At 43.8% G+C, this 26608-nt stretch overlaps 1 protein-coding gene across 1 annotated transcript in view; it reads right to left on the bottom strand.

Annotated features, from left to right (window-relative positions):
• Window positions 1-7812, bottom strand: part of LOC130483910 (ancylostoma secreted protein-like) — a 43870-nt gene extending 36058 nt beyond the window's left edge. Inside the window, exons 1-3 of the mRNA XM_056856819.1 lie at window positions 7691-7812; window positions 5349-5418; window positions 1250-1375 (exon numbers count right to left, since the gene is read on the bottom strand). Of these exons, the coding sequence (XP_056712797.1) occupies window positions 1250-1375; window positions 5349-5418; window positions 7691-7812 (318 nt within the window). The remainder of the gene's footprint in view (window positions 1-1249; window positions 1376-5348; window positions 5419-7690) is intronic.
• Between the last annotated feature and the right edge of the window lie 18796 nt (window positions 7813-26608).

The following is a 26608-nucleotide window of genomic DNA, read 5'->3' as shown; positions in this document are numbered from 1 at the left end:
CCTCCCGGAACTGAACAGGGACATAAGATTCTTATCTTACTACAGATACTAATTTTCTGAACCCAAGAATTTCCCTTCTCTGCTCTAATCAAGCTTATTATAATATGCATTGTGCTTTTGCAAGCATTTTTTACAACACCCCTCCCACCTTCTGACTAGGATAAAAGGATTCAGATCTCTACTTCTATTATACTGTGTCTGACAAAGAGTGCTTTGACTCTCCAAAGCTTACACACTGAAAATCTTGTCGGTCTCTATGGTGCTACTTGACTCGAATCTAACCTGTGAGGTAGGCTATCCTGACAGAGAATTACTGGCCCAAGGTCGCCCAGCAAGCTTCATGGCCAAATGGGGATGTGAAACCAGGTCTTCCCAGTCCAAGTCTGACACTCTGCTCACTAAACCACACTGACTTGTTTGTAAGTTTAGTTGCCAAACTCCAGGTGAGGCCTGGAGATCTCCCAGAATTATAACTGATCTCCAGACTACAGAGATCAGTTCCCCTGGAGGAAATGGAAGCTTTGGAAAATGGACTCTATGGTATCATATCTCTGTTCAGCTTATCCCACTCCTCAAATTTTACCATCCCCAGGCTCTGCCCCCAAATTCTCCAGCAATTTTCCAACCTGGAGCTGGTAACCCTACTTGGAAGTGATGAAGATTCCCTGCAACATCATGGCCAGGATTGAACACATGAAGCTGCCTTGAACTGAATCAGACCCTTGGTCCTTCAAAATAAGTATTGTCTACTCAGACTGGCAGTGGCTCTCCAGGGTCTCAGGCTGAGGTCTTTCACATCACTTGATTGCCTGGTCCCTTTAACTGGAGATGCTGGGGATTGAATCTGGGACCTTCTACATGCCAGGCAGATGCTCTACCACTGAGCCACAGCCCCTCCCCATAAACTCAACTCCCCTGCAAACGCTGCCTTCTGCAAGGGGCAGAGGGAAACCTCTCCTTTCCTCAGCTATTCTCCATAGAAGGAAGGAGGAACAGTCTTTCTCTTTCCCTGTAGGACTTCTGAAAGAGGGATCAGCAGTGGCATACTGTGGACATCTTTCCCAGAAGACCAGCAGAAGGAAAGAACTGTCATCCCTCCTTTCCTGGTTTTCCTAGCACAGGTCAAATGGGATGGAGAAGATCTGGGCAACCGCAATTAATGGGACTGGCTAGTAAGCCAATGAGCATTTGTGGTCACCTGAACATTGTAAAGGCGACCTGTCAACAAAATCCAACATTTGCACCTTACCATTTTCAGCATATTCTCAGCAGGTGGATCCACATTTCTCCTGATTTCATTGTGTTTGCCCATAATTTCCTGTTGATGCCTTAATTTCCGTTTCAATGTTGAGTCCTCACTCTCTTCTTCATCCTCCTAAAGATAAATATATTTTACCACAGATGTATTTGAATAGGACAGCCCCTCTTCTACCTGCCAGGAGATATTCATATAGTATATTAAATCATAGGATGCTTAAGAAGGGCTCTTTCAGGTCACATCGGATGCCACAGCCAATGGGATGAGATTGGGCAGGGAGGGCCAATGAGGCCACGGACTCGGAGGGCAGAGAAGACGTATGGTGCCAGAGGAAGCAGCAGCCAGGAGAACTAAAGGCCTCGGGACAATACGGATGTTCACAGGGATGATTATTTCTTTTGGGAATCAGTTTGACTAATCTTCTGTTGAGGCAAAGAGGCACTCATCTGATCAGCCTCCTTAACGGCCTTCCCTGGGGCTGTTCCCAGTGGCTTCAAAGTAGGGTTGCTAATCCCCAGGTACTAGCTGGAGATCTCCTGCTCTTACTCATGTGGAGGAGTAGGGAATCAAACCCGGTTCTCCAGACCAGAGTCTACTGCTCTAAACCACCGCTCTTAACCACTGCACCACGCTGGCTCTAATCTGACTAATCATAATACTTAGAATTTAGAGAGTGCTTTCAGCGTTCAAAGTGCTTCTCATCCCTTTTCGCAGTAATTCCAACTAGGTCTGTGTAACACAGGCCAACATTCATCATTATTATATTAATGTCTCCATATTGCAGATGAAAGATGGATAGTGTTTTCAACCTCCAGGTACTAGCTGGAGATCTCCTGCTCTTACAACTGATCTCCAGCCGATAGAGATCCATTCACCTGGAGAAAATGGCCGCTTGGGCAATTGGACTCTGTGGCACTGAAGTCCCTCCCCTCCCCAAACCCCGCCCTCCTCAGGCCCCGCCCCAAAATCTCCTAGTATTTCCCAACCCGGAGCTGGCAGCCCTACTTCAAAGTCACCACTTCTTTAAGATTAGGTGTTTCTGCATGGGTTACTTGCCCTGAGTCTGATGCTGTTGGGAAGTGGGTTGTTTTTCCTGCTTCCCCATGCTGGTTTAAAAAATAAAACCCTACCAGGGAAACCTGCTCTATGTAAATCCTGTTACTGCTGTTCTGTATTAGCCATTTCAGCAGCAACAAGGAAACGATGTGAGCCCGTTTCTGTGTGGAAAATACGGTTGATTTGCTGGCAAGGAGCCTAACAAAAGAAATATAAAGCAGAAAAGGGTCAGAGTTAGGGTTGGCAGGTCCCTCTTCGCCTCTGGCAGGAGGTTTTTGGGCCGGAGCCTGAGGAGGGTGGGGTTTGGGGAAGGGAGGGAGTTCAATGCCAAAGAGTCCAATGGCCAAAGCGGCCATTTTCTCCAGGGGAACCGATCTCTATCATCTGGAGATCAGTTGTAATAGCAGGAGATCTCCAGCTAGTACCTGGAGGTTAGTAATCAAAAAACGGCTTGCAAGTGCTAAGTAGGGAGTGTGGAAATCAAGAAAGTAGCACAAGACAATTCTTTCTATAATAAGAAGACCAAACTATAGCAATTAATGCTATTAAGAATATGTATTGGAAACATAGGAAACATAGGAGTGTACCCTTACTTTGCCGTCCAGATACAAGGAAAGGGTACACTCCTATGTGAATTGACTGAATAGTGCACAAAAAGATTGAAGGCTTGAAAAAGACTGCACGAAATGGAATTATACCGGATTTCCATTGCCCTTCATCTTGCTTTTGCGACCTACTGATGCACTTTATGAAATTATTCATGCGGACTCTATAAGGACTGAGTATTGTTCCCATGGTTCACTCATGCACTTTATGAAATTATTTATGTAGACTGAATAAGGATTGAGAATTTGGGCTCATATTTGTATTGTAAAGCCCTTATTGAAAGTTGGGGTCTTAATTACCTATGTGATACTTTTTTGCTCCAGAATTTTGTTCTTTGTATGTTTCCAATACATATTCTTAATAGCATTAATTGCTATAGTTTGGTCTTCTTATTATAGAAAGAATTGTCTTGTGCTACTTTCTTGATTTCCACAGTACCTGGAGGTTGGCAACTCAAGGGCCAATCCATACATCCAAGCTGACCTTTTAAGAACATGGATGTAGAGGAGGATTGGAGTCTCATGCTGAAGTGGTCATGGGGTTTCTTTGATGGACAAACCCAGGTTTTTTGTTTACTCCGTCTAATCTGAGTTGGAACCCCATTGTGGCGGGATGATGAATGCTGTTTCACATTACCATCTTGAGGTGGGTGGTCAAATTAATAAGAGAGGAAGATCGAGGTGGTGACCTCTTTTATAAATGCTCTGGCATGTCATGATAAAGACTCACAACACCCTTCGGAAACATAAGCGTGGCTTCCGAGTTAAACACAAACTTCCCTCCTCAAACAGGAGGAGTTTCTCAAGAAGTGCAGGTATTTGATGAGATAAAAGTAACACAAATTTACTTTGTTCATAAATGTAAACACGGCATGTTTGGTGTTACTCATGTTTCCTCCAGCTATGGGACACCAACTGTGATCAGAAATTGAGTTAATGTTTTTTTCTGGTGGCCAATAGTTGTATCTGTCCTGTTTCCAGTTCACAGGCTGACAGTTGGCATGATCCAGCCAAAGCATGAGTCTCAGCTGTCACGGTAGCTCTGTGTCAGTCTTTCATAGTGGAGTGGTCCGGATGCCCCATTTGAACAAAGTCCAAATGCTTTTTTTTTTTTAAAGGAAAGGTAGTACCCTGTGCAAGCACCGGGTCATTCCTAACCCATGGGGTGATGCCGCATCCCGACGTTTACTAGGCAGACTGTGTTTACGGGGTGGTTTGCCGTCACCTTCCCCAGTCGTCTACACTTTACCCCCAGCAAACTTGGTACTCATTTTACCAGCATCGGAAGGATGGAAGGCTGAGTCAACCTTCAGCTGGCTACCTGAAACTGACTTCCGTTGGGATCGAACTCAGGTCGTGAGCCGAGCTTGGACTGCAGTACTGCAGCTTACCACTCTGCGCCACGGGGTCAAGTGCTTAAGGTTCTTAAATTCATGCTGCCTTCTCCCATACAGCAATGCATATGAGCAACTGGAGTGACTGTGGTTCTGGCTTATGCCTGTGAGCCTGAATGGGTAGGAACCCCTGGGAAATACAGGGATCGCCTGGTTTGAGGAGCGTAGGGTTGCCAACCTCCAGGCCGGGCCTGAAGATCTACTGGAATGACAGCCAGACTATAGAGATCAGTTCCCCAGAGAAAATGGCAGCCCCCCGGGCTCCACCCCCCAAATCTCCAGGTATTTCCCAACCAAGAGTTGGTAAACCTAGGGAGAAGAGACACCAGGAGGCATCAGGAGGGCCACAGCTAGTGTGTGGATTGAATGTGTCAGCATGGAAGAATCTTTACGGCACCAAGGTTACAGAAACAAAGCACCGTGTTGACACAGAAGATGGTTTGTCTGGAGCAACAGAAGGCCAGCCAAGCCTGGCCAGAACCTAATATGATCAGAGTATGGTCTTTTATGCATGACTGTTTCCCTCACGGTCACCCCTCCGACTACTTCGAGTCTTTGTGTTGATTATGCATGCCATTTCCGAATAGGGTTGCCAACTTTCCAGTACTAGCTGGAGACCTCCTGCTATTCCAGCTGATCTCCAGCCGATAGAGATCAGTTCACCTGGAAAAAATGGCCGCTTGGGCAATTGGACTCTATGGCATCGAAGTCCCTTGCCTCCCCAAACCCTGCCCTCCTCAGGCTCTGCCCCAAAAACCTTCTGCCGGTGGCAAAGAGGGACCTGACAGACCTACTCTAACTATAGCTCTAGCCTTTCCAGGGCCTTCTTTACTTCATGTTTTCTTTCCTTTCTCCTATAATGTCTTGGTCTTTTGAAACTTGATGTACAACTCTGTCAAGAATGAGGATCAGAACTACTTGTGGGGAAACGTTTCCAGAAATTGTGAGGTTCCAAGAAATCATAGCTTCCTGATCAAGCCATCTCTGACACATATTTCAGCCACAGGTCTGATAGATACTGCATTTGGCTCATACCTCTCCTAGAGATTGGTACGGAACAGTAGCCAAGAGGAAAACTACAGTCAGAAGAATCATTTTTCGGAGGCTGGGGGGAGAAACAACAAGCAAACAGGATTAGGAACTAGTTTGTACAATCTATTTGAGCACTTATATTCACACAACACTCCCTCTTTCACCCATGACTCCTGATCAAATACAATTAATTTAATTTAATGGTACAGTCAATCCGACCAGTAAAAAAACTATACACCCATAAACCTCACATGAACAATATAAAAAAGTGTTTTAAAAAAAGAAAGGACATATTTATATAAATTTTAAGAACACTTTGCATAAAAGTGAATGGAATAGAAAAAAGTGGGATAAGTGCCAATAACATCATTCTAGCAGAGGCTGCGAAGCTTCATAGAGACAGCACAAAATTTGGCAACCTGAGTTGTAACCTGAGGGTTCTCGCCGCTTAACAGTTTCGTAACCTTATCCGCTGAGTCCCGGCCTGGGAATCTTACCAACAACGGAGAAATCATTTCAGCACGAGCATTTACATGAAGAGGACAGAATAGTAGAATGTATTCCGTGGTTTCGACTTGCCCACTGCCACACAGACAAAACCTTTGAGCCCTGGGGATTTTTTTTATAATGACCCTCTAGTAGTTATAAAATTATTAATAATTAATAATTAAAAGTTAATAGCTAAATATAAAGTTCAGCTCAAACCCAACCCCTTTCTGACTATATATTACTCTTCCTACACACTTGACACTGAGAGAACTGTCCTTCAGTGTTACTCCTCTGAAGATGCCTGCCACAGCTGCTGGCGAAAAGTCAGGAAAGAAAATACCAAGACCACAGTCACACAGCCCCGATAACCTACAAGAACCTATGAACTCTAACCGTGAAAGCCTTCAACAATATTTTGAATAGCTAAATAGTTTTTAGAATGATAAAATAAGTTAAATAGTGTGTGTGTGTGGGGGGGCGGAATACTAAAATAACCCAAGGTAGAATTTAAAACAAAAGCTATACATTTCTATAAACTATTATACAATATTTAATAAGTACTGAATCTGTTGCACCATGCAAGGACTTACCCTCACAAACAAAGTGAGGTGGCCAATGACTCAGCAACCCTTTCAAAACAATATTTAAAAGATTATAGACACCAAGTAGCTCAGAGGTCAAAACAGAGAGCCCTAAATGAAACTGAACTAAAGGATCTCCTCCCTCTAGTTGGAGAAAAAAAACTAGAGGGAGGGAAGGGAAGGGGGAATCTTGGCCCAAAGCATGCTTCCCACCCGTCACATAATGAAAAGCAAAAATAAACTACCAAGAGAGAAAGCTACTAAGAAAGAAAAAGATTACATAAATAAAAAAGAGAGCAATACAGAGAAAAATGAATGAATGAATGAATGAATGAATGAATGAATGAATGAATGAATGAATGAATGAAATGTAGCCCCTAGAAATGGAGGAAAGTCGGACTCATGAAGCTGCCTTATACTGAATCGGACCACTGGTCAGTAGTGTCTACTCAGACCGGCAGCGGCTCTTCAGGGTCTTCAATTAGGCTTGCCAACCTCCAGGTAGTGGAAAGGAAAAAGACACCACTGTACTAGTACCACACAGGTTAGGGAATCAGTGCAGGAGCGAAAGGATGAATGTTACCAGTGCAAAAACTTGTATTAATAGCTACATATGACTCTAGTAAACAACAAAGTGATCTCTACAGTAGACTATCCTAATATAATACAATTCACAATAGAAAAAGTCTCTCTATAGAGTGGAAAAGTTCATGTGAAGAGGTTCAACGCAGGAGTCCGCTCTGCATAAGCCAGAGACACAAGGGGATACGGCCGTTTCGAATTTTTCACACAAGCTCTGACTCAGTCCCATTTGTAATAAATATTTATCCTTAATGTTCATCCATCATTTATAAAGTATCAGCTTCAAAATCATGACTGCTATTCCATAATTCAGGCTAGTCCGCTAGTTCCGCATAGGGATACAACAAGTGCAGGGATACAACAAGTGCATAGGGATACAACAATTGGACTCTATGGCACTGAAGTCCCTCCCCTCCCCAAACCCCGCCCTCCTCAGGCTCCCCCCAAAAAAACCTCCCGCAGGTGGCGAAGAGGGACCTGGCAACCCTATCTTCAATTGTCTTGCTTTCCCCAAGCCAGAACCGGAGCTCCCCCTTCCCCGAAGCATAGATTTTAACGTGTTCCAGAATTCCCAGTGTGTTTCAAATATGTGTTTTTTTTTCCCAAGAAGAACTAACAGCCCATTCCCGAGCTCTTGGTCCGAAAGAGCTCAGGAGGAGTGCAAGAGCCTGCACTGGCATTCAGGCTGCTTGCGCTGGCTTCCGGGTCACGCCACCGCGACTGGCAGGGGTGCTGGCATTGGGCTGCTCACACCAGCTGCCTGTGCTGCCACGACAGCGCCACCAAGGGATGCTGGCTTGTCCTCCTGCCGGCATCCCACCGGTGCAAAGCTGTTGGGTATTAGATAGCGAGCTTTGTTACATGTCAGACAGTTAAAGGGTTAATATTGTAACGAACCAAGTGGTCAGTTTTGGTGGCCATTGCGGCCGTGCCCAAGGGTCATGTCCCGATCTCCCCAATAAAAGCACTGTGCTGGCATCTGGGGGGGGGGTGTTCCTAGGATGTCCCAGAGGACAGAGCTGCCAGCAGGCAGCTTCCTGACCCCTTTCGCCCTGGTGCACCGTCCACAATCACAGCATTGCTGCGCCAGCTTTTGGCAGGCCGCCTTCCAAAGCAGCCATTTGCTCCCGGAAAAGTGGAATAAGTGTTGTAAATACTTCAATAATGACTAAATAAGGGATTGGTGTAATCTGGAGATCAGTTGCCATTCCAGGAGATCTCCATCTGCCACCTGGGGGCTAGCAACCCTAGGACTATCAGATCTTTGATAAATAGGGTTTCCAACCTCCAGGTAGCAGCTGGAGTTCTCCCGCTATTACAATCCAGCTGATAGAGACCAGTTCACCTGGAGAAAATGGCCGCTTTGGCACCGAAGTCCCCACCCCAAACCTCGCCCTCCTCAGCCTCCGCCCCAAAAATCTCTTGCCAGTGGCAAAGAGGGACCTGGCAACCCTATTGATTCAGTTCCCCTGTCTGGGTCACTGGCGCATCAGGAGTGTTCCAGCAGGGTTTGCTGGGTCAGGTGTGTTATTTTTTTATTTGGCTTGTATGCCGCCCTTTCCCATCTTTCAGTCTGGCTCAGAGTGGCTTACATCATACTAGTACAATTAAAAACCCAATTAAAAACCTTAGTAGCAGCAGAATCCTGTATTTTATATGTTATAAACCTGCCTGAGAAGAAGTTTTCCCTTGGGCATGTACTGTTTAAAACCTAACACCCCACTGTTATGGGTTCAGTGTTAATATTTACCTCAGTTATCTGTTCTTCTCTGAATAAATTTTGTTCCTGTTAACATTTTAAAAGCAAACCATCTTGTTCCTGTTGGTTTGCCTCATGATCCCTGATGTGTTGATCCAGGTTTGAGTGGGCTTTATGTATGTGGGTGTGTGTTAAGTGCCGTCAAGTCGTTTCCGACTCATGGCGACCCTATGAATCAACGTCCTCCAAAATGTCCTATCCTTAACAGCCTTGCTCAGATCTTGCAAACTGAGGGCTGTGGCTTCTTTTATTGAGTCAATCCATCTCCTGTTGGGTCTTCCTCTTTTCCTGCTGCCCTCAACCTTTCCTAGCATGATTGTCTTTTCCAGTGACTCTTGTCTTCTCATAATATGTCCAAAGTACGACAGCCTCAGTGTAGTCATTTTAGCTTCTTGGGTCATTTCAGGCTTGATTTGATCTAAAACCCACTGATTTATTTTTTTTGCGGTCCAGGGTATCCGTAACACTCTCCTCCAACACCACATTTCAAGGGAATCTACTTTCTTCCTATCAGCTTTCTTCATTGTCCAGCTCTTACACCCATACATAGTAATAGGGAAAACGATGTCATGAATTAACTTGATCTTGGTGGCCAGTGACACATCCTTACACTTAAGAATCTCTTCCAGCTCCTTCATGGCTGCCCTTCCCAGTCTCAATCTCCTTCTGATTTCTTGGCTGCAGTCTCCCTTTTGGTTGATGATGGAGCCAAGGAATAGAAAGTCTTCAACAATTTTGATTTCCTCATTGTCAACCTTAAAGTTGTGTAATTCTCCTGTAGTCATTACTTTTGTCTTCTTTAAAAGGAGTCATTACTTTTTGTCTTCTTTATATAAAGGGGGCTTTATACCCAGGCCCAAATTGCATCCCCTCCTGCAGTGGAATCGGTGGGAAACGGTGTGATTCTGTGACCAAGAGACCTCCCGGCATTGCAACTGATCTCCAGATGAAAGATCAATACTTCTGGAGGAAATGGCCACTTTATAGGGTGAACTGTATGGCATTATACCTTCCCGAGGCGTCTCCACTCCCCAAAACCCACCTGCCCCAGGTTCTACCCCCAGAATCTCCATTAATTTCCCAACCCAGAGCTGATAATCCTACTTTGGCAGCACTCAGTTTCCTTCTGAGGCAGCCATGCACACTTTCTAGTAAGTAGCCACACTGGCTCCATTGGACCTCCAGATGCCAGGGCAGGTGGCTATGAAGCAGTTAGCAAACTGGTTGGGGTAACAAAACTGTTATAATGACCTGAGATTGTGAAATCTCTCTCTCTACCTTCCTTCCCGTTTGTGAGGCACTTGGCTATTATTCCTAGTAATACTTTGCTTTATCGTTCCAGAGCAGTGGTTCCCAACCTTTTTTTGACCAGGGACCACTAGGACTTTTTTGTTCGGTGCAGGGACCCCAAGGTTCAAAATAAAAATTCCGAGAATTTGAAAATAAACTTTAATCATAACTGTTAGTTAAACATTAAACTTAGAATAATATTTGAATATATATTTATAATAGAGAACTTTTAATTGAAAATATTAATTTATTATGGGTTTATAACTTTGTTTCACGGACCTTAATTTAGTTCCAGGGGTCCACGGACCCCCGGTTGGGAACCAGTGTTCCAGAGGGTATGCCTTTGCTAGGGTGTGTCCCACAATAACCAATGCAATACTTCAATATGAAATAAACGGTCGGCAAGTAAGTGCCGCTGATTTCAGGAGACCGTGTGAAAGTAAAATATTGTTGAAGGCTTTCACGGTCAGAGTTCATTGGTTCTTGTAGGTTATCCGGGCTGTGTGACCGTGGTCTTGGTATTTTCTTTCCTGATGTTTCTCCAGCAGCTGTGGCAGGCATCTTCAGAGGAGTAACACTGAAGAGACACTGTCCTTCAGTGTTACTCCTCTGAAGATGCCTGCCACAGCTGCTGGCGAAACGTCAGGAAAGAAAATACCAAGACCACGGTCACACAGCCCGGATAACCTACAAGAACCTATGAAAGTAGAATATTCACAAGGGGGGGGGGGAATTGCTTTGAAAGTTCCCAAGAGTAGAACAAAATAATCCATACCTGCCTTTTAAAACTTATTTAACAGCATAATCCTAAAGCCAGTCTGAAAACCACTGAAGATAGCTACAATGCCCCACACTTACAAAATGCAGAAATGTGTCAGCATCTGGGGGTTAGGATCATCCTTTAAGGAAAGCATCTTTCCCCCAAGAATAGCAAACAGTTAAGTTTCCTTTCTGTTTTAAGGAACATAAAAGCAAAGTACCCATTGGTATGTTTCGGGCTTGTGTTATATGAGTGTAGCTTTTCTGTTGAATTCAAACGATGTTTTTCAAGATTGGTTTATCAAGATTAAAATAAAGATTGGGGTTTATCAAGAATAAAATAAAGATGGGTCTTGAAGGCTGTTGGCAGGTAACAGCTTGGAACAGGAACTGTTGCCTTGGCCAGCATAATTTTTGTCATGTAAAAGAAAGGCTTTTTCTACGTTACCTTTCCCGGTGTGGTCCTGTCTGCGTTTTATGAAGTGCTGAAGGAGGTAAACCTAAATCCACTGGAGGTAAACCCACTGGAGGTGTATATATAGCAAGGACATTTCCTGCTTTCGAAAGGACAGTGTGATACTAAACCAAAAGCCTAAATTGGCATTAGGCCATGTTATTATAAAAGGTCCTGAGCGTTTTCAGAAAAGGTCTTGGCAACTCCGGCTCTGAGTTCAAGTAGGATGCCGTAGGCCAGGGGTCCCCAACCGTTTTGAGCCTGTGAGCACCTTTGGAGTTCTGACACAGTGGGGTGGGCACAGCCACAAAAGGGCTGCCGCGGGAGGTGGAGCATGCCGTACAATGGTTGCTGCCCCTCACCTTCAGTCACAAACTGAAGATCCTTGTGCTGTAAGGGTGGATGCTGCCAATGCAACATTTTTTTTTAAAAAAAATGCAATTAGTCAAATCTCCAATGGCCATTCAGAAGCCTCTTCCCACTTTCTAATACCACTTGGCGGGCACCGCGAATAGGGTTGCCAGGTTCTACCTGACCACCGGCGGGAGAGTCGTCAGTGTGGGGCTGAGGGGGAGCGATCCATATGTACGTGGGGCGCAATAATGTCACTTCCGGAGTAAACCTGGAAGTGCCCGCCTTGTGCAGGATGCTGTAGCAATTTCCTCCAAAAACTCTAAGGAAACCATAAAGTTTTGAGGGAGAGTGCTAACGCATCACTGGCATTTCTGGGATAAACCTGGAAGTGATGGCATTGTACTGTGCATGCATTATGTGTGGGGATTGCCCCTCTCCCTTCAGCAGGCCTACTTCTGCCTGCCAGCCACCTGAGTACCAGCAGGCAGCCCGGTGAGTTGGCAGGCAATTGCCCGCCATCACTGGACAATTGGGAACCCTAACCACTAAAGGTGTCTGCGGGCACCCCTCTGCCCACTGGTACCCTGTTGGGGACCCCCGCTATAGGTAGACCATTTTTGGTAGATTTTCTTTAAACTGAAGCAGCAAAGGTAGAACCCTTTTCATATGTAAAACTCCATACCTCATTGAAAAATTCTCATCCAAAAATCTTTCCCCCCACTTTACTTGCAAATTATGTTCACAGTTAAAATTAATATTTGATATGACAGTAGGGTTGGCCAGGTCCCTCTTCGCAACCGGTGGGAGGTTTTTTGGGGCAGAGCCTAAGGAGGGCGGGGTTTGGGGAGGGGAGGGACTTCAATGCCATAGAGTCCAATTGCCAAAGCGGCCATTTTCTCCAGGCGAACTGATCTCTATTGGCTGGAGATCAGTTGTAATAGCAGGAGGTCTCCAGCTAGTACCTGGAGGTTGGCAACCCTATACAATCGCCTTCCCTTCCCCTCCCCACAACAGATACCTTGTAAAGAAGGTAGGACTGAGAGAGTTCGGAGAGAACTGTGACTAGGCCAAGGTCACCCAGCTGGCTTCGGAGGGAGGACTGGGAAATCAAACCCGGTTCTTCAAACTAGCATCTGCCGCTCATGTGGAGGAGTGGGGAATTAAACCCAGTTCTCTAGATTAGAGTCTGCTGCTCTTAACCACTACACCACACTGGCTCTCTAACCTTAGGATGATGAAGTCATAAATGCTGGTTACCAAATCTACATCAGATAAAAAGCGGAGGTACAGATCGGATAGCCATCCTTCACATATCCATATGGAGGTTTTAGAATTCTGGAAAAATTGTTTATATTTAATACCAGTAAGTTTGTTGATCAACCAGTTAAAAGTCATGTTGCTCATCAATCAAAATGTTTCTTTTTTAATTAGATGACTATCCGAATTATTTTCAATCAATGGACCATTTCAAGGTCCATTTCTTTGGTGCTGCTGAATGTTTTGGGTGTTTTGGTCAGCCTTGAGGGATTTGATAATGTTCTTTTTTCCCATAACAACTAACAGCAAATGGATCTCAGGTTGGACACGCAGTTCCCATTGTTGGACAGTGTACTGAACCCGTTGTACACTAAGGAGGATTTTGTGATCAGCAGCTAAATGCCGGCCAGCACTTTCTGAAAGCACTGTATGCCTTTTAATGATATCAATGCTTATTTTAGAAGAGATTATTTTAGAACATGATAGCTAGGTACAGTAAGCCATGTTGGTCAGAACATAACTTTATTCAGATTAGTTCCATTCCATTCCATTCCATAAACCTTTAATGGCATAGAAATTTCAGATTAGTTAAGCAGAAAGATAATTCTTTCCTAAACATGTCCTGCAGTTAATGATTACAATAGGGCATTACAAATGCAGTCCTCCAGAACTAAATAAGGCTCAACCTTCTCTGTTGAGTCCTCCTTGTCCCTCCATACAGCATGTTTTAGAAAGCAATCCTATTAGGTCTAATCAAAAGTAAGTCCCATCTAATTCGATCTGGCTTAGGCCTTTTATGCAGGGACGGTTCCCCACAGTCATCCCTGTCAACTGCTTCGGGGCTTCCTTTTGATTATGCATGCCTGTTCTGCCCTTCAGAGGTTGCCTTGCTCTTCCTGTGCATTTTGCTCATGTTTTCCACATGCTGTTTGAGCAAGAATCTGTAAAAATCTGGGCAAAATGCATGGGGAGTGGGGCGACCTCTGATGGGCGGAAAAGTCATGTAATCAAAAGGAAGCCCCAACGCAGTTGGCAGGAGTGACCACGGGGAAACATCCCTGCATAAAAATGCCTAAGTAACCCAATGTATGATTGAAGTTTTATTGTTGTTATCCTTTCTTTTGCACGTTAATGATGTAAGTAAAGCTGATAAAAAGATGTGCTGTAATTAAGAAGTCGGAGTCACTGTCCAGAAGAGTTAGCTCTTAGGAAAGTGAGCCGTCCGCTTAAGCTGAATAAAGTCTTTTCAGCAGCCTTTCTTGGTCTATTTTTTTGGAACCCCTTGCTGGAACCACTTTGAAAATTTCTCCATCACAGGTCAACTGGCAACTCACAGGATTGGATAAAGGGTGCACAGTTCCAAGATCTAATGAGACCGGGCTAGACCGGACCATCCAGGTCAGGGGACTTATCTAGTAGGAGTTTGCAAAAGCGTTGGATTTGTATTACTTATGTTGTTTTTTTCAAAAAAATATTGAGATGTGCTTAATTATGTGACAGCACTAACAAATAAGAAAAGGATAAAATTGCCATACATTATATTGGGTTGTCTTTCTCAGATCCATGAGAAACATCTGTCACTTTTAAATCACTGCAACAATTTGGGTTGTTGGAAATCGTTGTTTGTACATGCTTCTGTATATGTTTGGCTGTTAGTCGTATTCTTAATAATGAAAGAATTACTGTAACAAAAGTAGTTGTCTATGTCAATGATTTGGCTTGCTTTACTAGCTACCTAATTTTAGTGGAGTCTTTAATGGATTTTTGTTTTTTGCTTCCTGTTCCTCAGTATTAAGGAAGCTCAGTTCCACCATATCAACATTTCCACTTAGGGTTAGAAAGCAATTTTCCTTCAGGCCAGATTGGCCAGAGATCCTGGAGGGTTTTTTTTTTTTTTGCCATCTTCTGGGTGTGGAGTAGGGGTCACTGATGTGTGTGTGTGTGTGTGTGTGTGTGTGTGTGAGAGAGAGAGAGAGAGAGAGAGAGAGAGGTAGTGGGAATGACCTGCATTGTGCAGGGGGTTGGACTAGATGACCCTGGATGTCCTTTCCAACTCTATGATTCTACCCTGCAATTGATACAGTAGAGGACTATCATTGATCAGCATTGCTTAGAGAGATTTAGGTGGGAGGGCAGAACAGGTAGGTTAGAATCTGCTTTCTGTCTCTGCCATCTTCACTGGAACTCCAGCATGTTCTTGAACACTTTATTTTTAATGCTTCCTCTGACACTGTGACCAAGTTGCCACTTCTGCTCTGACTCACCTCTCTTGAAATGGTGCTTCCAATTTAGTATCTCTCAGATCCGAGTGTTTCAGATCAGAGAAATTAGCCAGCTGGTCTCTGCTGTCTTGAGAACGGAGACTAGGGTAGCCAGGTTCCTCTTTGCCATCGGTAGGAGGTTTTTGGAGTGGAGCCTGAGGAGGGCGGGGTTTGGGGAGGGGAGGGACTTCAATGTCATAGAGTCCAGTGGCCAAAGCGGCCATTTTCTCCAGGTGAACTGATCTCTATCGTCTGGAGATCAGTTGTAATAGCAAGAGACCTCCGGCTAGTACCTGGAGGTTGGCAACCCTATTGGCAACCCTAGTCACTGGTAAACAGGTAGCATTTTTATTCAACCAAAATATAACCAAGGATTATGATACTTTCAATGTAATTCAGAGAAGTCCATGGTAATTACAATAGACAAATGCATTAAAGAAGGCCTATCTGAATTTGCAGGTTAAACATAGGTTATTTCGGCTGACTAGTCAAGAACATATGGTGAACACCCTCAGTCGCAAACATGGCAGGAGCAGAGCAAACTATTTGCCCTTTATGAAACGGAACTTGTTCAAATAGACATTATTACCACTAGCAGTCACACTACTGGTATTTGAAAGAGCAAATATTGTGCTTGTTTAGTCAGATAGCTTATCAAAAGGCAAATGCACAGTTCTGTTAACCTCATATAAATGTTACTCTGGTGCAGCTGTTAATTAACTGTTTCCTGGGGTACTTCACTCCTTAGGGGGCACACCAGAGAGACACAATCCAGTAGGGTTGCCAACCTCCAGGTGGTTAGCAAAAAAAGACACTTCTGTGTACAGTTAGGCTGTAACTTAAAAAACACAATGATTCAATATTACATTCTATTTGCAAATTTCTATATAGCTATGTCCAACAGAGCTACATAACACCAACCAGTGAAATCACATTCAATTATCCAAACAGGTATGAAATACCAGATAAGTATCACAATGTTAATTATACACAATTTTTAAGAGCAATAAATGTCAATTGTATCTCCATTAAACATGTTTTCTCTTTTCCACAGATGTCAAGCAGCAGAGGAAGATGGCCATTTCAGATCTTCTTCAGTTCCTCTTCTAACATCTTATTTCTCCAGTTGGTATATCTCTTATATATTTTTCATTCAAAAACTCCCCATGGGTAGTATGGAACCCAGAAATTAAATGAAATTAAACTAGCCATTGGAGAGAACTACGTTGGGAAACAACTGGAGATTTGAGGGGTGGAGCCTGAGAAAGCCGGGTTTGTGGGAGGGGAGGGACTTCACATGGGCATAATATAGGGTTGCCAGCTGCAGGCTCTCCCAGGAGCCTTAGCTTGTGGTTCCCTGCCTTCCCAGCGTGGTGTAGTGGTTAAGAGTGGCGGACTCTAATCTGGAGAACCAAGTTTGATTCCCCACTCCTCCAAATGAAGCCTTCTGGGTGACCTTGGGCTAGTCCTCTCCGAACTCTCTCAGCTCACATGGAGACAGGCTAGGGTTGCCGTTTTGGGGAGGTTTTTGGGGCGGAGCCTGAGGAGGGCAGGGTTTGGGGAGGGGAGGGACTTCAATGCCATAGAGTCCAATGGCCAAAGCGGCCATTTTCTCCAGGTGAACTGATCTCTATCAGCTGGAGATCAGTTGTAATAGCAGGAGATCTTCAGCTACTACCTGGAAGTTGCTGCAGGAAAAATAATACCAAGCTCGAAATATTCAGTAAGAAACTTGTATTCTACAGTATGTACATGAAAAGTGCTGTACTAAATCATATAAACACAAATACAAATCAAAGGAAACTTAACTAACTGGTGGAGATAACATACATAGGATGAATTTATACAAAGTAGCTGAATACAAACGCTACGACGTTTTGCAAGGCAACAAAATCACAAGATAGTAAGGTAAGTACGAATGAAAATAGCATAAAGTCAATTTCTTTCTTTTTTCTAGATCAATAGAACGTATGGAATCAAGAACAGGTCAAAACGCGGTCCGGATGTCCTGAACGTTTTCGCTGCCCGCCAAGGCAGCTTCATCAGCAGTTCATACGTTCAGATGCAAAGTTCCTGGAATATAATAAAAGCCATTCTCCAAAATGTCTCATTCATATTATTCTAAAAAACATTATTATCAAACATCCTAAGCAAATATAAAGACAACAATACTATACCTTAAAAAGGAAATCTTATTCATTTCAAAATTTCAAGAGGTCATCCTCTTTGCGCCTGAAGGGCTGTCCTGCCTTCAAGTGTTAGGATCTAAGCTACAGGTGTAGGTAATTTATTCATTACTGATGGAAAGTTAAGCTGAATGGTAAGCAGCTGTGTTTCCTTAGAGTAGATCGAGATTTATAAAAAACAAGATAAATCAATTTCATTATTTAAACCGAATGGAAAATAAGATTTGAAGAGATAAATAAAGCGCATTTCTTGTCTTAATAAATTTCTTTGGTACATTTTCTAAATCAAAGGAATTGCCCCTGTAGACCCAAATGACAAAAAAACGTAAGTCATTTTCGCTATGTTTGTTATTAATTAAATGAAGAGTTAATGGAGCGTCCAATACTTTTGCCCTAATCCTAGATTTATGTTCCCCTATGCACACTTTGACAGGTCGAAGTGTGCTTCCCACATAAAGTTTTGAACTTTGCAAGTGATGCCGTAAATGCACTGACTAGTGGAACAATTAGAAAAATGGTTAAGCTTAAAGGTAAAGTTAGAAGTAGTAGAACTGAACTCCCTTAGAGGAAGACTAAGGGAACAGAAAGAGCAGGAGCCACATGGAAAATGCCCTAAAACCAAAGGTGGTGGGCGTCTAGGAATGACATCTGATTCTGAATGAATCAGTTTGTCCCTTAAGGAGGTATTACGTTTTAAGCCAAAAATCAGGGGTTCAGAACATCCAGCTATGCTCGTTAAAATATGCCAGAGTTTGTTAATAATACACTAGATTGCGCTGGAATGCCTACTGAATGTAAGAGAGCAGAAGATTCTATCCTGCTCGTTGTTGGTCTTATTGGTTTGTAACATAGAGTTACGGTCCCTAAGATCTGCTTTAAGTTTGGCTTGTTGGGTGGTATCTATAGGATATCCCCTATTGGTAAGATCTACTTGAAGGTTGTTTGCTGCTCTTTCATAATCCTGAAATCGGGTAGAATTTCTTTTAAGGCGTAAAAATTGACTGAAGGGAAGGTTATTTTTCATAGAAAGGATGATATGATTCAAATCTCAAACCAGCGTTTCTTGCCATAGGCTTTTTATATGGTTTAAAGGCTAAGGTCCTATCGCTATCAATGAAGAGCTCCAGATCTAAAAAATAAATGCTCTCAGTGTTGTAAGTGCCTGTAAACTTAGGTTAGGATCACAACTGTTAAGCCATTCAGTGAAGTTGACAAAAGATTCTGCGGTCTTAAATAAAAATAACAAATCATCAACAAAACGTCGGAATAAAATAATATCGTCCAAGAACGGATTATTAGCCAAGATGAATTGTTTCTCGAAGGTGACCATGTATAAATTGGCTATTGCAGGGGCGCAGGAAGCACCCATTGCAACTCCTTTAACTTGAACAAAAAAATTGGAACCATACCTAAAGATGTTATTTTCCAGCACTATATCTGCGATGTCAAGTAAAAAATGGGTAGGGGGAGAAAAAAAAAAACCAGAACGCTTATCAAGATGATAGGCTATAACGTTCCATGCAAGATCTAATGGCACGTTCGTGTATAGGGCTGTTACGTCCAAGGTGGCTAAGATGGCTTTCTCAGGGACTTTAAAACCTTCAACTTGTTTAATAAGGTCCCTGGAATCAAGGAGATAGGAGGGAGTCTCCTTTGTAAACGGTTGCAAATAAAAATCTAACATCTGGGAAAGGGGTTCAGTAAGGCTCTCTCTAGATGAAATAATGGGTCATCCTGGGAGGTTAGTGGAATTCTTATGTGACTTAGGAAGGGTGTAAAAAACAGGTGTTTTTGGAAAAGGGACAATCAAAAAGTTAGCTATGTTGTCATCTATATAGCCCAGAGATTGGCCTTCAGCAACAACAGTTCTTATAATTTTAGAAATTGGCAACCCTAGTCAGAAATGGCATGCATAACCACACAAAGATCCGAAGTCATTGGAGGGGTGATGGCGAGTGAAACAGCCATGCATAAATGACCATACTCTAATCATATTAGGTTCTTTCCAGGCTTGGCAGGCCTTCTGTTGCTCCAAACAAACCTCTGTCAACACATGGTGCTTTGTTTCTGTAACCATGGTGCTGGAAGTTGCCAGCCCTAAGACAGACGATGGCAAAACACCTCCGAACATCTCTTGCCTGGGAAACCCTATGGGGTCGCCATAAGTCAGCTGTGACTTGAAGTTGTGACTTCTGCCATAAGGACCTATCCCCTGTCTACTGGATGGCCCAGATCATAAGGATGGGGCCCCATAATTACTGTGGGAGCCTACCCCTGGCCCCATCACCCCCATAGGAGGGAGGGAGAAAGAGTTACTCCCCTGCAGGGCCCCTCCCTGTGCCATTCCCTGTGTTTATCTGGCCAGCTGCTTCCTCACTAGGCAGTGTGGCTGATGTACTTCTCCAGCTGAATGCCTATTTCCCCACCTAGGGCTGCCAACCTCCTGGTACTAGTTGGAGACCTCCCACTATTACAACTGATCTCCAGCCGACAGAGATCCGTTCCCCTGGAGATAGTGGTGGTCTGCCTAGCCGGCCAAGCCTGTCAACTCCGTCCACAGTGCTGGCATAGGGTTGCCAGTTGGGAAATACCTGGAGATACCTGGGCAGGGCCTGAAGAGGGTGGGATTTGGAGAGGGGAGGGACTTCAATGCCATAGAGCCCAATTGCTAAAGTGGCCATTTTGTCCAAGGGAACTGATCTTTATCTGCTGGAAATCCCGCTTGTAATAGCGGGAGATCTCCAGCTAGTACCTGGAGGTTGGCAACCCTACACGTAATCCAAGAGGTATTATGCTGTTCCCGGCATCATAATTTTTAAAAAATCATAAATTATGCCTTATGTGCGGAGCCTACACAGGCAAGGTCAAGCACATTCTAAAAGCAAGTACTTCAATTGCCCTGACCTGGACGTCCCAGGCTAGCCCAATCTCATCATCTCTTGAAAGGTAAACAGGGTTGGCTCTGGTCAGTACTTGGATGGGAGACCTCTGAAGAAGTCCAGGGTTGCTACACAGAGGCGGGCAATGGCAAACCACCTCTGAACTTCTCTTGCCTTGAAATCTCTATGGAGTCACCATAAGTTGTCTGCGAATTGATGGTACTTTCCACCACCACCCCAATTTGGAATACATTTTGCAGTGCAATCACCGACTCATGGGATTCTCTTCTACCTCATGTAGAAGGCAATTAAGGGGAGACATGATAGAGGTCTATAAAATTATGCATGTAATGGAGAGAGGAAGACCCAACAAGAGATGGATTGACTCTATAAAGGAAGCCACGGCCCTCAATTTGCAAGATCTGAGCCAGGCTGTTAAAGATAGGACACTTTGGAGGCCATTGATTCATAGGGTTGCCATGAGTCGGAAACGACTTGATGGCACTTAACACACACACACACAATGGAGAGAGTGGACAGGGAGAAGTCCCTGTCCCATAATACGGGGTCATCTGCTAAAGCAGGAGGGGGAGAGATTCAAAACGGATAAATGGAAGTATCTCTTCACACAACACATAGTTAAATGGTAGAACTCCCTGCCCCAGGATGTTGTGATGGCTGCCAACTTGGAAGGCTTTAAGAGGGGAGTGGACATGTTCACGGAGAAGACGGCTATCCATAGCTACTAGTCAAAATGGATACTAGTCATGATGCATACTTATTCTCACCAGTAGCAGAGGAGCATGCCTGTTATATTAGGTGCTGTGGAACACAGGCAGGATAATGCTTCAGTCATCTTTTCTGTGGGCTTCCTAGAGGCACATGGTTGGCCACTGTGTGAACATACTGCTGGACTTGATGGATCTTCGTCTGATCCAGCAGGGCCTTTCTTATGTTTTTACTGTGTTTCATATTACCAAAAAAGAAAAGAAAAAAGGAAGCCCTTTAGAAAACAGCCCATCCAGACCATGTGAACATTGAGGAGGCAAGGCAGAAGGAAATGAAATTCTTCCCACGGCGGCTACTTGGCAGCCACAAAGCTGCCTGACACAGTCCTTGAGAGGGGCAGCACACACCGAAAGCAAGCAGAGCCAATCTCAGGCTTGGCTCATGGGTGATTATATCTGTTGGAATGGTATGTCCATCTGCTAGATAGGTTTGTTGCAAAGTTTTCAGCATGCTTAAAATATTGTCGAAGGCTTTCACGGTCAGAGTTCATTGGTTCTTGTAGGTTATCCGGGCTGTGTAACCGTGGTCTTGGAATTTTCTTTCCTGACGTTTCGCCAGCAACTGTGGCAGGCATCTTCAGAGTAGTAACACTGAAGGACAGTGTCTCTCAGTGTCAAGGGTGTAGAAAGAGTAATATATAGTCAGAAAGGGGTTGGGTTTGAGCTGAGTATTGTCCTGCAAATTCACAAACATCAGCACAACTTTAACAGAAAAGAGGAGAGTTTAAGAATGAATAAGGCTTGGCTTCCTGCCCTGAAAAACCTCCAGACAAAGACAACATTCAACAATAGCCATACAGATTAGTTTTGGATTACACACATTAACAGATCACTTCAGGATACAATGGTTCCATATTAACATACCATATCCTCATTAGCACATTATCTTGATACTTACAGGACAATACTTTTGCAGGACAATACTCAGCTCAAACCCAACCCCTTTCTGACTATATATTACTCTTTCTACACCCTTGACACTGAGAGACACTGTCCTTCAGTGTTACTACTCTGAAGATGCCTGCCACAGTTGCTGGCGAAACGTCAGGAAAGAAAATTCCAAGACCACGGTTACACAGCCCGGATAACCTACAAGAACCAATGAACTCTGACCGTGAAAGCCTTCGACAATATTTTGAACGCCTCTACGGGGAGGAAATATTTCAACAGACCCGGAGATTGGAAACACTTCGGAACAAGAAAGCACATCTACTTTGTTCTTTAACTTTTCTACTGCGATGCAGAGACACTGGAACCATTCCATCTTTTCTCACAAGTAAAAGAATCTTTAAAACTTCCCGAGCTAACCGCATTTATGACCATCTAGAACGGGCTCTCTTACGAGAGAGAATTCACACTACCCGCAGAGAACTTGCTGCCACAGACAAGGAGTTGTTTTCCTTACATATCAATACTAGCCACAAAATGAGAAGCCATGATTGGGACAAGATTGATAATCTCACCTACAGAAAAATGGAACAGGGGTTAACCAGCCATACTTCCAGACAGAAGCAAAAGTTTAACAAATTACAGGAAAGAAGACAGAACAGTCCAAAACTTGACAACAAACGGATTATCTTCAATCTGACAGACCGACAACTCTCACCTGAAGAAACTTCCATCTTAGCTAAGGGAGGAAACTTTGCAGTCACTCCCACCCAAATTCCAGTGGAAGACATCATTGCAAATGTAGAATCTGCCATTCGTAATCTACCTGAAGAAGATGCTGAGGAAATAAGAGGAGAGACAGCAAGAATTCTACGAAAAGCAAAGCCCCCTGCTAGCAATATAACACGCAAGGAGAGAAACGCCATCAAGACCCTCAATGCAGATCCAGAAATCATTATTCTACCAGCTGACAAAGGCAATGCCACAGTGATCATGAAAACAGAAGAATACAAAAAGAAGATTGAGGAACTTCTGGACCCTGCCACACACAAAAAACTAAAACGAGATCCAACTTGCAAAATTACCAGGAAAACTAGCATTCTGATCAAGAATTCCACTCTTCATCCCGACACACACAGAAAACTATGCAAGACTGAAGCACAACCACCACGATTATATGGACTACCTAAAATTCATAAGGATTCCGTTCCACTCCGACCCATCGTGAGTGCCATTGGTTCCCCAACATATGAATTAGCTAAATATTTGACCACCCTCCTACAGGACCACATTGGAAAAACCACTTCTTACATCAAAGATTCAACTCACTTCATCAACAAAATCAGTCCGTTAAGACTCAATCCAAAGGATATATTAATCAGTTTTGATGTTGTATCCCTCTTTACCAAGGTTCCAGTTAAAGACACAATCTCATTGATTAACCAGATTTTTCCAGAAGATATAACAGCCTTATTTCACCATTGTTTGACAACAAGTTATTTCCTATGGGATCAAGAATTTTATGAACAGATTGATGGAGTAACTATGGGAAGTCCACTCAGTCCAGTAATAGCAAACTTTTACATGGAATATTTTGAAAAGACAGCATTAGAATCAGCACCTTACAAACCTACAGTCTGGTTCAGGTTCGTAGATGATACATTTACCATTTGGAGCCATGGTGAAGAAAAATTAATGGACTTTCTAAACCATCTTAATAATATCCATCCAAACATTCAGTTTACCATGGAAAAGGAAATTGAGGGTAAACTCCCATTTCTTGATACCCTTGTCATCCGTAAATCAAACCTTCAGTTAGGTCACAAGGTCTACCGGAAACCAACTCACACAGATCGCTACTTACACAAAAACTCCAACCACCACCCCCGACAGAAAAGAGGAATAATCAAAACATTAATGGACCGTGCAAGACGGATCTGTGAACCACAGTTTCTCAAGGAAGAAACTAACCATCTAAATCACGCACTGCTAGCAAACGGCTACTCCAAGAATGAAATCAGAAGGGCCATTGAACCAAACAAAAATCAGAAAACTCAAGAAAAACAGTCTCCCATAGGAAAGGTATTCTTGCCATTTATTAAAGGAGTCACTGATAGGATGGAGAAACTTTTGAAAAAACATAACCTACAAACAGTGTTTAAACCCACCAAGAAAATACAACAAATGCTACGATCAGCAAAAGACAAAAGAGACCCCCTCACCTCTGCAGGAGTATATCGTATACCTTGCAGCTGTGGAGAAGTTTACATCGGGACCACAAAACGCAGCATACAAACAAGGATAAAAGAACATGAAAGATACTGCAGACTTGGCCAACCTGAGAAATCAGCAGTGGCTGAACATGGACTGACACAAACAGGACACAGGGTCTTATTCCAAGACACTGAAAGACTGGACAGTTCTACCAACTATTTTGTCAGATTGCACAGAGAAGCCATTGAAATTCACAAACATCAGCACAACTTTAACAGAAAAGAGGAGAGTTTAAGAATGAATAAGGCTTGGCTTCCTGCCCTGAAAAACCTCCAGACAAAGACAACATTCAACAATAGCCATACAGATTAGTTTTGGATTACACACATTAACAGATCACTTCAGGATACAATGGTTCCATATTAACATACCATATCCTCATTAGCACATTATCTTGATACTTACAGGACAATACTTTTGCAGGACAATACTCAGCTCAAACCCAACCCCTTTCTGACTATATATTACTCTTTCTACACCCTTGACACTGAGAGACACTGTCCTTCAGTGTTACTACTCTGAAGATGCCTGCCACAGTTGCTGGCGAAACGTCAGGAAAGAAAATTCCAAGACCACGGTTACACAGCCCGGATAACCTACAAGAACCAATTTTCAGCATGCTTGTTTACAAGCCCAGGCAAGAAAGCCTGTACTTTGGATAGAGGCAGGAAGGGACAGCGATGAAGGTCAAGTTTTATGGACATCTGATTTAGAAAGCAGGATAAGAGGGTGTGCTGTCTTGGGTGTGGTGGAAGCTTTTGAATCAAGGAGGAAAACCTAAACCAGATTGTGGACCCACCTTATGACTCTTGCCAGAAACTCCCAAACCCTCTATCTAGGCCAATAATACTATTGGGATATTTGGTTAATATAGCAGAGTTTGCCCAGTCACAGAAGAGTGATTATTGAGTGCAGTAAATAAATCTCCCAAGAAGTGAATTGCAAAAAGTAAAACTTACTTTTGTTTGAGTAGATTAATTTCACATTCCGATGGCAGTCAAAAAGAAAGAGAAACCCCGAATCTAAAAAGTACTTTTCCTGTCACAAATGGGCAGCTTATCCGTAGGGGTGCCAGGTCCCCCCTGGCAACCAGTGGGAGCTTTCTGAGGCTGGGGCGATGCAACCCAGGAGTGACACTGGTGCTCTAGCAATCTCCTTTGAAAACTCTATGGTTTCCATAGAGTTTTGGGAGGAGTGTGCTAGAGTATCTGCATCACTTCCAGGTAAACCCGGAAGTTAGGGTTGCCAAGTGCCCGGTGGTGGCAGGTAAACTACCGCTAATCCACCGGGCTGCCCGATGACCAGCTGAGGGCTGGTGGGCACCCCGTGCATGCGCACATGTGTGACGCGCCTATGTCAATTCAGGGTTTACCCTGAAGCAACGTGGATGCTCTAGCAAATTCAGCTAAAACTCTATGGTAACTCCATACAGTTTCGGCTCGATGCACCTGCGCGCCGGTGCACCTACATCACTTCCAACTTACTCGGAAGTGATGGGGACGCTCTCTCAATTTTGGCTGAAACCACTTCAGGTGGCTAGCAGGTGGAAAAGAACCAGGTGTGTGGGGGGAAAGTGATCATCACTTTCGGGTAAACATGGAAGTGGCTAAGGTATCTGTGTCACTTCCATGTTTACCCAAAAGTGATGATCGCTTTCCCCCCCAACCTGGTTCTCTTCCACCTGCCAACCAACTGAGGGTTGGTAGGCAGCCCGGTCCACTGGGCAATTGGCAAGCCTACTGATCCAGCATCATGTGTATGGAAGTATCAGGCATTTTTTCTACAGGAGAGACCTGTAGATAACATGTGACTCCATTAAAAGCCATGTGGAGAATGGAAAGAACAAAGAACACACAGAAGGGTGTGAGGGCAGCTTCCAGGTTCAGTCAAAGAGAGGGACATCCCATTCAAGGACATAACACTTATACACACTTAGAGTGATGTAGTGCCCCCCAGTGTTCAGGCATGCTGAGTCGCTGACTCCAACAAATACAGTTTGGTGCAGAGCATTTGAGCAAACAGAAGAGGGACAGAAGGTGGGATGAGATGGGATGACCAACTATATTTCCCACATGAATGGGCATAGAGCATCTTCAAGATTTAGCCACAGAGCCTCGTTCCCAGCTTTCCCCCTTCCTACATCCCAACTGCCAAGGTCCCCGGTCAATTCTAAGTCGTTTGCCTGTAAGACAGAGCACCCTGTACACTGCTACCACCCATTATATATAGGGTTGCCAACTCCAGGTTGGGAAATACTTGAAGATTCTAGGGGCGGGGCCTGAGGAGGGTGGGGTTTGGGGAGGGGAAAGACTTCAATGCCAAAGTGGCCATTTTCTCCAAGTGATCTCTATCAGCTGGAGATCAGTAGTAATAGCAGGAGATCTCCAGCTAGTACCTGGAGGTTGGCAACCCTAATTATTTCCCAGATATATGCAGCTGATGTTGGCGTGTTGCTGACCATT

The sequence above is a fragment of the Euleptes europaea genome, chromosome 10 (genome assembly GCF_029931775.1).
Source record: "Euleptes europaea isolate rEulEur1 chromosome 10, rEulEur1.hap1, whole genome shotgun sequence".
NCBI lineage: Eukaryota > Metazoa > Chordata > Lepidosauria > Squamata > Sphaerodactylidae > Euleptes > Euleptes europaea.
Note: the sequence above shows the minus strand (reverse complement) of the source record. Positions and strands in the feature narration are given on the sequence as shown.